The 12,254-nt window shown below is 36.1% G+C and overlaps 1 protein-coding gene across 1 annotated transcript in view; it reads right to left on the reverse strand.

The window, feature by feature from the left end:
* CRPPA (CDP-L-ribitol pyrophosphorylase A) overlaps positions 1 to 12,254 on the reverse strand; it is a gene marked incomplete at its 5' end in the record, with an annotated part of 119,056 nt that overhangs the window by 66,217 nt on the left and 40,585 nt on the right. Inside the window, 2 exons of the mRNA XM_082499700.1 lie at positions 3,620 to 3,665; positions 9,257 to 9,361. Coding sequence (XP_082355826.1) covers positions 3,620 to 3,665; positions 9,257 to 9,361 — 151 coding nt within the window. The remainder of the gene's footprint in view (positions 1 to 3,619; positions 3,666 to 9,256; positions 9,362 to 12,254) is intronic.

Here is a 12,254-nt window from a genome sequence, read left to right on the forward strand (position 1 = left end):
ATCGGTTTATGCTGGCATTACTGGCTTCAGCAAGCTTGACTGACAGAAGTACAACAATTCTTATTACAGCAAATATTTACAAATACTGTAACAAAACAGCACATCCAAGCAGTTGAATCAGCTTTCTACATTTCCTTATTAACGTTACCATCAGAGGGAATTTTTCTTTGAATGTCTCTGCTATATAGATAATACTTTAAATTACAGACAATACTTAAAAGAAGTCTGTATTGTAAAAGCATGCATACACTCTATTATAATTAGGAATTCAGTGAGAACTCCTATCATGGAGGTACGGATTTGCATCTTGCTAGATGAAATAAACTGGATGCTGGCAGTGCAAAAAGGGTCTCGGAAGTCAGGGGAGGCTGTAATTTTTTTTTTTAAATATTTAACTGCCATTCTGACTCTGCAAAAACTTATTTACTTGATTTAACTGAAATTAAGTCAACAGGACAAGTCAGATCATTACTTAGTTAAGTAAGGACAAGCAAAATGATTGCTGTAAAGGGATCTATATTTAGACTGGAAAAAGTGAACGTCATTTTTTCATATAATTACTTTTGCACTCCTCAAAGATTGGAAGCTTCCCTTTTTTCCACTGAACTACCATTCAAGGTAAAGTATTAGTTCCAATTCCTATTCATCAAGGAGATAAAAATCATTGCTTAATTGTATATCATACCGCACCATGAAATTCCTCCTTTGCATACTGATTCATTCTATTAACTATTTTTTGTCTTGTGAGTCATTTTGCTCATGTGACAACCACAGTAACAATATTTGAGCTTTTAAAATTTATATTCAAACTAAATTGTTTAATACAAGGAAAGATCACAAAATTAAACGAAAACTACTATGTACTTTTCCAAGAGCACAAGAATTTCAGAAAATTTTTAAAAAAATGCTTTGATAATCACTGGGCCAACTCAAGAACTTCTTATCTAGATTTTATTTGCGAAAAACTCTTAATGGCAGAATGAATTCTGTTTGCATAAAGTTTGTAAATATCCAATAGCTATCAAAAAATAAGTGGACAAAATGGAGATACTGCATATTTTGAAAATATTTTTCCAGTTTAAGTCAGATCACACCCCCATTTTCAAAGCTTCCCATAAGCTTGAATAAGTTAAAAATACGTTTCTGAAAATATTAACCCAAGTAATTTCTGAGATAAAATATTCTTTTCAGTAACTGAATAAAAGCTGCTAAAAACAGCATTTATAAGCCAAGAGATGCTCATATTGGCAATCTAAGCTGAACGAATGTTTCCTAGGAAATCAAGGACAGAGAGTCTCCCTTCCAATCTCCCAGCTTTGTAATAAAACCCTGAGAATCCTAAGAATTTCCAGGCTTTCCAAATGTATAAATGGAATTTTCTGTATTTCAGTTTGTGACCATTGCCCGTTCTCTTTTCCCTGAACACCACTGAGGAAGAGTCTGGCTCCATTTTCTTCACTTCAACCCATCTGGCATTTATACACATTGCTAAGATCCCCCCGAGCCTTCTCCTCTGCAGGCATAAGAGTCCAAGCTCTCACAGCATCTCCTCATAAGACAAATGCTCCACTACCTTAATCATCATCACGGCCCTTCGCTCGACTCTCTCCAGTATGACCACGTCTCTCCTGCGCAGGGGAGCTCAGAATTGGACCCAACACTCTAGATGTGAGCTCACCAGTGCTGAGCAGAGGCGAAGGGTCACCTCCCTTGACCTGCTGGCAATGCTCTGCCTACCATAGCTGTTGGCTTTCTTTGCCATAAGGATGCATCGCCAGGTCCTGTTCAACTTGTTGTCCATCAGTACTCCCTGGGGCCTTTTCTGCAGAGCTGCTTTCCAGGCAGTCAGCCCCAGCCTGCAATGGTGCCTTGCTTCCCAAGTGCAGGAGTTTGCACTTCCCCTTGATGAATCATGAGAGTCCTGTTCACCCATTTCTCCAGCCTGTCAAGGTCCTTCTGAACAGCTGTACAACCACCTGGTCTATCAACCACTCCTCCCAGTTTTACATCATCTGCAGACTTGCTGAAGGTGTACTCTGCCCTATCACTCAGATCATTAGCAAAGATTTTAACCAGCATCGACTTCTAGGGTAGACTACTGTGACTGCACTCCAGCTGGACTTTATATTTGAGCCTGTCAGTTCAACCAGTTTTCAGTCCACCTCACTGTCTACTTTTCTAGTCTGTACTTAGTCATTTTGTCAATGAGAATGTTATGGGACATAGTGTAAACAGCCTTGCTGACATCAAGACAAACCATATCCATTGCTCTCCTCTCATCCATCAAGCTAGTCATTTCATTGTAGAGGCTATCAGGTTAGTCAGGCATAATTTCCCCTTAGTAAATTCATGCCGACTATTCCAAGCTACCTTCTTGTCTTTAACATGTTTGGAAATCCTAGGCTTGAAAGCTAGAGGAGTGTGGAACCTCTAAGAATCCTACGCAAAACAAAATTTAAAAAAATTCCAGGCCTCTAGCTACAGAGATGAGAGCCCAGTCCCTGTCAAAACTAGAACTCCCAAGGTTTCACAGCCTTATCTCCTTGGTCTGTGCCTGAAAAATTCTATCAGGTAGTTCCAGAAGTGCATATAACATGCCATATTTGCCCACTGTAATAACCAGAATCTTCAAACTTGTTGCATTCCTGGAGGTCTAGAAAAGCAACATGCAGAATACCACAGCAATACCTGAGCTCTGTTTAAGCTTTCTAGTTGTCTACAGTGATGGAGCTGAGCTCAACATGGTCTAATTTACCCAAACCAGAAGCTAAACCAATACTGGACCTAGTATACAACACAAACGACCTAAGTGAACAACTAGTCAGTCACTCACCGTGCCCTAATAGGACTCTTTTTTTTCCTCTGTTTTTCTTAAATAGGAACTACGATCTTTTCTCTGGAAAGATATTTTTAATCCAAAAGGAAGTCCCTTTCTCTTCATCAGTTTCCAGGCTTTTATCCTTCAGTTCTCAACACTGAGTCAAGCAAAAGTCCCCTGAATCAGTGCCTATCAGTTTACAATAACCATCAGTGGGCTTATACCGTACTTAAGAGTTCTTCCTTTCTTCATTGTTTTAGGCAGACACAATCTAGATAAAGACTAAATCTAGCCTTTATGTTAAACTGCTATGAAACCACTATTACCAGTACAGGAAAAGGTTAAAAACTAATTCAATAGAGTAATTATAAATTAATGGTGTATCTCAATAACATGTAATTGCTATATCACTTAGGTAACAAGTTTCTGTAAGTAAAGAGCCTTAAAGAGTTAATATTTAATTTCCATTCTACTACTTGGGTTAGAAAGATGGAACATATTCACAACTGAAGTGGAAATGAAAGAAAAGAATTGTTTATTCCTTATAAAATCATTCAAAATTAATCTCTGTTTGACTCTGTAATATACACAGCTTTTTACCAGGTTCTCTATTCTAAGAGAAGTAAATAAAGGTAAATAATGCATAATATAAGTATTCCAGTGAACCAGCAAAACCAACTTGCCTAAGCACATTTTATTTATCATAAAACTTTTCTTAAACACATTTAAAACTACAGCACACCAGATTCTAAATTAGACTGAGGAATATGAAAAATGACAGCCACAAGGACAAACACATACCCTTAATAATCGATTCAGCTGCATACAGATCCCGCTTGTAGGTCACCTAAAGGACAGACAAGCCTCATTAGATTTTACACAGCAGGAAGGAATGTAAAACCAATAAAACAATGCCCTGAAGGCAATCCTTTACATTTGAAATACCATAAACAAATGATATTGTCAATTTCTAAATTCTGGTAAAATATCACTGGCAAGTCATGAGAACAGAAGCTACAGAAATTACTGGAGACACAAGAGAAACCTTTTTTTAAATACTTAGATCTGCTTAGAACTCATTTGAAACCTAAAACTATTTTTAACCCTTTAAAGAATCATAAAAACATGACATTTCATCTATTTTCACACCCCCATTTTTCTAATTCCTTAAAAACAGTATTTGTCCTCTATAATTTTATTGTGAAATAGGTTCATTTTTTATAGGACTTGTGATCATAAAAATGACAGCCAGGGAGAAGCCTCATTATTTATTTTACTTATATAGGTGTAATTTTTCAGTAGTGCAAGACTATTACTGTTAATGAGAGTTCAATTAATCAGTGGGACTTAGTGAGACTATAGTAGGCTTTGTATGAGCTTTCAGAGGATTAAAAGCAATGTCTTGAAGACATTATTCAGATCAAGTTAGATGGATAATAAGATGCTGAATATCAATTTGGTACTTGCAAAAGACACACCTTTCATATCTGCCTTTGTACCCTCACGGTGGTTGACAATCCCAGTATTAGGCTTTGCAAATAAAATAACAGAAAGCTAAAGCCAGCATCTACCCAAGATGCTAAGTCTCTGCTAGCAATGTCTTTGCAGTGACGTGCAGTGACATGAACTGATATAAGAATATCCGCTAAATATTTGGGTTTGGTTTTACTGCAACTTCCTTTTATGTTAAATATTACTGGATTTTCTGCATCTGTTTCTCTAGAGTCTGAATAACTTTTTTCTTCCTTTTTGAAATGGACTGAATAGGATTCCAAAAGCTTTAGTGCTGCAAGGTAAATCTTACAGCAGAAACACACTACTGTAGGTATCAGCATTTTAGTCTCCAAGTAAATTACTATTTCATTTTAACATAAGGACTCTTGTAACTGCTTTCCTTTCCATCTCATAAACGAAGCTGTGTATTTTAGTCGGAAACAGATGAATATTACCTTTCTCATTACTCACCATTTTTCCAAGGAATGATATTCTTTTAAAATTAAAAATTAAACTTATTTCACCACAGATTTTCCTGCAGGAGAAGCAGTCAGAGAACGAATCTAGCCTGCGAAAACTTAGCTGTCTGTTTATATACTGTTAGGAAGAATCAATGTCTTGAATTTAAAATTTAAGGATAAAGAATCATTAAGTCACCAATTCTGTTGCAAGGTTTCTTTCTAATTACCTGTTTCTAAAGGGCTTTTATACCGAAATTTCAGTAAACCTGTAACAGATTACCATCTAAAAACCTTTCAAAAAACAAGACTATCAAAGCTCTGTCAAAAGTGGTCTCACATACTAAGGTTCACAGTTTCTTTAAGAAGCAACAGTATGTTTAAATAGTCTGATTTTAAAAGGAAGTAACTTCATAAAGTAGGGTCAGTCTTAAAGAAAACAGCACAGAAAAATAAAAAAAATAAGAATGAAGCTTTAAAATCACTTCTGAAATTCTGAGCCAGACATCAGCAAATACTTCAGGGTTTTCCTAGAGAAATAAAACATCTGAGACTATATCACACTATCCATATATATTTCCTTCACAATCTTTGATCCTATAAGCTAGTTTCAGACAAAAGCTCCTATAAGCTTTATGAAGACAGTAAAGTTGAAAGAAAGAAAACCCTGCCAGCTACCACAGGTGACCACAACTTACCAGTCAGGGAGGGAGGGATTCTCTACACCTCTTTCAATACTGAATAAGATGCCAAATCCAACAAAGGTTTCTCTTAAGTTATGGATATTTATAATGTCTCTGAAATTTCTTGTGTTGATTAAAAGGTGTTCTTGCAATTCAGATGGGGCTTATTCAAAAGACAAAACATTGTCCCAAAACATTTAAGGTCATTTTGTTTCAAAGGTGTCAAGCACAGAGAAACTGAAAAAGTGGTGTTGATAGCGTGATTTTGTTTCCTTTTTCATCATCCTGATCTAAATATGTTATAAATAATTATAACAGCTACATTTATAATAGAACTTATAAATATTTATAACACCAAAGTAATGTGAATGTTCCTGCCTGCTTGTTGTTGTCACTACAAAGAATGATTTTAATTTTGTAATTTGTTACCAGAAAGTAAACAAACTATCTCTTGCTTTAGCTCCAACCATGAATGACTTTAAAACATTACTTTTTCTCATGCACTACGAGTAGACAGCACTCCAGCAGAATAGAGTTAATTCAAGGAGATAATACACATGCACACAAAAGTAACTTTTTCCTATAGCTTTGAGTCATTTCATGTTATGCAGCACCTAATAAGTAAACTGAATTCTTACAAATATCAGATCTTCTCTGTAAAGATTCAAGGTCCACATAGAATGAAACTGGTTTGTAATACTCGACTTCAGAAGCTCTTCGCCTGTTAGCTGACTGCAGTTTTTCTGTTACACATCCTCTGAAGCCTCAACTGAACAGTGATTATTTATTTCAATTCTCATTTATCTGGAGATGGAGTATCTTTTCCCCTCTTGTTTTGCCTCTTGGAGCCATTGGGAGCACAGCAGTTCTTAGCTTACAGAACATAATTTATCTCAGCATTGAAAAGCCTTACAGAAAAACAAACCAACATTTTACAAATTACATTATTATGACTGCTAAGGAAAGAGAATTCTGCTTCTGAAAGGTGATTAGTAACAAACAGCAACAGCTCCTAAGCATTTTTAAGGCAAGCATTACTTGAGAAAATTGGCAGTCTTCTGCACTTTATCAAACTGCACAGACTGAGCACAACTGTTCTCTTCTTTAATGGTACTGCCCCAAGTCAACTGCCAAACACCGTGGTACAGAGTGACCAACAACTGGGTGCTATTCAATCAGGAAGGAGCCATCCTCCTCTCTAGCCTCTAAGCTGATGTCAGTATTGTATGTATTGATATACAGACCTCACTATTTTTATGCCTTTGACTTTGAATGCCTTCACAAGCCACAGAAGACACCAATGAGTTTTAGCTACAAAATAAGGCAGGGAATAGGATGTGAGAAGGTACGGGTACTTTAATGATACAGCACCAGCATCTTTGTGTATTCTATATATAGCATATTCACTGCTCTGCACTGCCTGCAGGACAGTATCTGTGCATAAACGGGTGCTGTTGCTGCTGTCACACACAGCGCCATACTATCAACACTGAGACTCTTTCACCTGGTCCACAGTATTTTCATCTTTTCCAACTGAATCTCCTTCTCCATTATATTCTACAGTATGCCACAAGCTCAAAAAGTCCTCTGTCCAATATCCGAGCACCTACGAGGAATTCACTCTTCACCTGTTACTATTTTTCATGTGTTTACAGGCCTCTTTAAAGTCCAGTGATACTGCAAAGGGTTCCACATGCTAAAAAGTTAACAGCATCAGGATTTTATTGTACCAACAACATTGGAGTGGCACTAACACTTCAACAGTGAAATGTTTGAAAACAGAGACGTGCACAAGCTCAATTCTGAAGTGTAACTGGGGGCTAGTTACTAGTGCTATTCTTCAGGGGCTGATACTGTGGACAATACTGTCTAATATCTTTATTAATAACCTGGAAAATGGGAGATACCATCAGCAAACTAGTAGATGACAACAAATGGGAGAGTATTCAATATGCTCAAGGGGACAACACTCATTTAGAGGGATTCTGAAAGGCTGGAGAAAGGGGCTGACAGAAACCTTGTGAAATATAACAAACAAATACAGCATCCTGCGTGTGAGATAGAATAACGCTGTGCAGCAGTCCATACTGATGCCAAAATATAGAAAACAGATTTGCAGAAAAGGACCTTCCAGACAAGCTGAACACGAGTCAGCAGTGTGCAGCAGTGAAGAAAAGGAGTCCAGCTGCCTGAGCTGTATTAGTAAGGGAGCAGACTTCATTACAGAGAATACAGGGAATATTCTCCTGTATTTGCCCCTTTTGAGAACACGCTGGAGTACTCTTTCTAGTTTGGGGTCCCCAGTACAATGCAGTGAGGAACAGGAGGAAGCCCAGGCTGCTAAGATGCTGTGAGAGAACTCGGCTTGTTCAGCCCGATGAACAGAAGATGAAGGGTGGCAAAAGGTCATAATTAACAGCTATATCAAAGAGGAAACTGGACTTTTCTTGCAGATCTTTCTGTTGGCCTTACATAATTTCCCAGTGGAAGAGGCAGTAAGGGAAATGAAGACCAAATATTATGAAAAAATCTCCTCCAGAGTGATAAGCATTGGCCCCACTTTCAGCAAGGTGTTGGACCAGATGACATCTAGGTAATTCCTTCAGTCATAATTATTCTGTCATTCTAGGTCCAAAGGCTACATTTCATCTCCTGGGCATCAGCAGTATCTACAGATAGTAAAGAACTAAATAAACAATATAAAGAACTAAACAAACATTATGGGCTTATTTTGTTATCCTTCGCGTAAGCACCATGCTTTGCAATGAGAACAATGAAACCACCCAAAATGTGATGTAATGCAAATATGCATGACAATCTGTCCCTTAGAAGACTGAACAGGAAAACAGACAATATATTTTTTCGGAAAGACCATGTCCCCAGAAAGATATTCAAAGAAGTTTATGCAACCAACACATAAGCAAATTTTGCTGCTAAATTGCACAGGAAATTTGCACTGCAGATTCAGGAAATTACCTTCCTGTGTAAGATTTACTGTCATATTATTAGAAATCATGTCCCATTGAAGTAATTTACTGTCAAAGACAGCTGGAGTGATTTGAGCTGCTTCCAGATCCTTCAATGTGGTAATGAATAAAATAACAAAAAAAAAAAAAAATAAAAATAAGGAAACACTTAAAAATTGCATGACAGAACAGTTACTGAGAAAGAGTAATGTCCCACCATCCAAACCAATTAAATGGGATATTTTTAAGCAGCAGGGATGTATCCTTTGGCACCTGTATACACACCTGCTTTGTCAGTCATCAGGAACCTACAGATCATGAGACAAAGTGAATGATGCTTAAAAAATTTTAAAAAAATTGATTGAAAAGGACAAAACATTACAGTGTTACTGAATGTAATGAACTGCTCTAAAAAAAAGAGAAAAATCAAACTGTGGTTAGCCAGGTATTTGGCATCAGAGAAAAAGTGATGTCCTCATAGGAAGCAGAGCAAAACAGCCGAAAGATACAGAAATAGCAAGAGAAATCTCATTTCATAAAAGAATATTCTTCGTTTTAGAGATTATGGATTTATAGTTTTACAGATTCAAGCACCTAGTTGGTTTTCCTACTTCCAGATAAATACTGTCTTCATTGATTACCTCAGGTAACATCTGCCCAAGGCTGTCTACAACAGAGCTCTAGAAGAAGCTCACGATAATCCAAAACCAATTCAGAAATCTGGAAGAGAAAGGCCTAACTATTACAACTGAAAACACATCTGAATTTTATGGTAATATGTTAATTTTATTAATTTTTAAAGACATATATAAAAGTAGAGAATATTATTGCCTTTACCTTCCAGAGGTCAGCTGTTCCTTCAACAAGTTTGGCATTTGTTTTACAGTATTTCAGAGCCAGATGCAAACATTCAGTTCCATAATCCAGGTCATAGTCTGTACACTGTAGTAATTAAAAAAGAATAAATATTCTTAATCAGTTCTAAAGAAATCGTACTTTTAAGCAATAACAGATTTTCTTTCATTAATTAAACCTTATATCTCAATAGTCCTGTCCAGAATAATACATTCTGTATTAGGGAGGCAGGTTCAGGATGGATCAGAAATAAAACCCTTCCAAGAAGCTTATGCCAAATTCTAGCTATCCAGCAAAGTGTTACAGAAGTAAATATACACTTTATAACCACAAATTAATTCAATTAGGTGTTGCAAGTATCTTGCGACACCTTTATGTTCTTAACTAAATCAATGAGAAGTTACATGTACAAAAAAATTTTTGATGGAGTTGAGACCCCACCAAAAGAAATCATCAACCTCCTAGTGACAAACTTTTAGAGAATGTCATGAGAACAAGTGAATAAATTATAGAAGCATGACTCTTCAAATGCCTTGTCTATTTTGGTTTCTGCAGCATCAAAAAAGGATAGTAGTAACTAAGAACATCTGTATTCCTTACATGTTTCCCTCTATATTTTCCTCCAGTTATACACATACAAAATAGCAAAGTTTCATGCTGCTCCACGAGCCCTCCAGACTTAAAAAAAAAAAGTTTTTCCACTTTTTAGTCATCTAGAAGAGGCATTCTTCTCTCAACACACCCTTCCCAAGCAGTTTGGCTTCCTATAGTTAGTCATTATAATAATCCAAATTAATGGAAAACTGAGTAGGGAGCAGAATCTGTCGAGCCAAAACATAGGGAGGTACAAAAACAAGAACTGGGAGCTTATCAGACAGGACTACCTTAAGGTGAATTGGCCTGATTAAGATAAGAAAGTTCTGGTATATTTTCATATTGATAAATTACCAGTCCATCCAGAAATATGAATTACATGTAATAAGGAAGGATAATTTAAGATAGGGTCTTTCATAGAAATTGATGTACTTGACAAGACCACACACCGTCTGGCCCAGTATCCAGTCCTTAGTAGAGGCTGACAGTGAATAGTCAAGGACAAGTAAATAAGAACAAGGCAATCTTGTCTTCTTACTTTCCCAGAATACTCCCTTGGCCTCATATGAAGCTATTATACTGGCTTGGGAATTTTCTAAATTAAGACATCCCTGAGGGATGCATTGAACCAGATGCGATTGCCTCAACAGTCCTCAGTGAATTACAGGAATCTTTAATTCACCAATTATTTCTGAATAGCAGTATTACTTCAGCACCTGCATCAGGGAGCATCTGATTCATCACTCTTTTCATCACATGCTCTGCTGTTGTGACAGAAAAGGGAGTGCAAAACCACCTTCAAAAAGCTCCACCACATCTCTTCTCACATCTTTCCACAGGTAGAGAGATCAACACCTATTCAGTCATTTCATATGTGGGAGCTACATCAAAACTTTGATCAGCCCCTTTGCCTTCCTTTACATTTATCTACACTTACCTATCAATTTTATCATAACAACCTTCTACAAACCTTCTCAGTTAGCCCTCATCTCTACTACCCAGGAAAAAAAAAAAAAAAAAAAATGGGTATCTCCCTTTTCTGTTCCAAATTATTTATGAACAAAATAAACTGCACAGGTCCCAGCACAGATCTTCACAAAACTCCATTGGTGATTTACTGCTATGAAAACCAGTCATGCACTTTACCTTGTTTTTTATTGTCTAACAAATAATCTATTCTGGTAAGTCCTTACTCTTATCCCAAATCTGTTCAGCCTTTTTAAAGAACCTCCAGTAAAAACTCCAGTGAAACATTTCATTATGCAAGTAGGCAGTTATCGGCTTCAGCAACCTCAAAGAAGATGCCGGTTAACTCCTTAAAGAACAACAATTAGCTCTGCAATGCATAAGCTTTCCTTTACAAAAGCTGAAATAACCCTTCCGCTGTGTCAAATTTAACAACGTGTCTACAAATTCACGTTTCGAATAAAACATGACAGCCCAGATACTGTAATTCCCAGCCTCCTCCAGGATTCAAAATTGTCAAGAATGCAAAAGTTTAAATGGGTTAAAGAAGATCCAAATAAGAGTGCTGCAGTACAACTTGACCTTTTTTCTTTTAAAATTTCCTCAAGAAGTTTAGTAAAAAAAGTGAAGAAAATTTTTAGTTTCTATTCTTGTTTCATAATGACTCAGTGAAATTCAAGGAATTAATAATTATTATACATCTGAATTGTGTAACTTAACGCACATCTTGGGAAAAATCTCTTATCACTTTTATATTATTAAAATCAATAATTTTTGTCATTTTTGTTTGTCATGACTGCAATCCAAAAGATCACTTTACACAGTCCACTTAGAAAGAAAAATAATTTGTGTTATACTTCTCTTTTTGTGTTATTCTTCTCTTTCAGAAGTTTTTCAACACTTTGAGTAACAAAACAAAACAGACACAAGAAGGTAGAATAACTTAAAAAGAAAGGTTTCTTTCAGAATACTAAAGAAAACAGGGGTTTCAAAAAGACACAGTGGAATATTTTTTATATTAAGCATAAATTATTTATATTCTTTAAAAATTCAATATACAAAAAAGGTCAACAAAAACTATAAAGGAACAGGGAACCCTAGCTCCAAAATATGTAAAATGGAGCAATCTCTCGAATAAAGACGTCCAGAGATAAATTGCCAATGAAACCAGAAATGGCCTAGTAACTTTCAATTCCAAATACTTATTACCAAAATGTTTCCTTTATTTGTTTCGTTTTTAAAGAAAATTTTCTGGTAGAATGCAAACTATTTCCTACTAATGTGAATAACATACAGATTAAAAAAAAACATATATTTTTCTTTTGCCTCAGAATGGAAGAGAAAATTTCAGAAAAATTTATCTGTGAAAGAATTTACTTTGAATTAAAATTAAGTTACATTTTTAAATAGATGGGTAACG

This window comes from Vanellus vanellus (assembly GCF_965231255.1).
Source record: "Vanellus vanellus genome assembly, chromosome: 2".
NCBI classification, from domain to species: Eukaryota; Metazoa; Chordata; class Aves; order Charadriiformes; family Charadriidae; genus Vanellus; species Vanellus vanellus.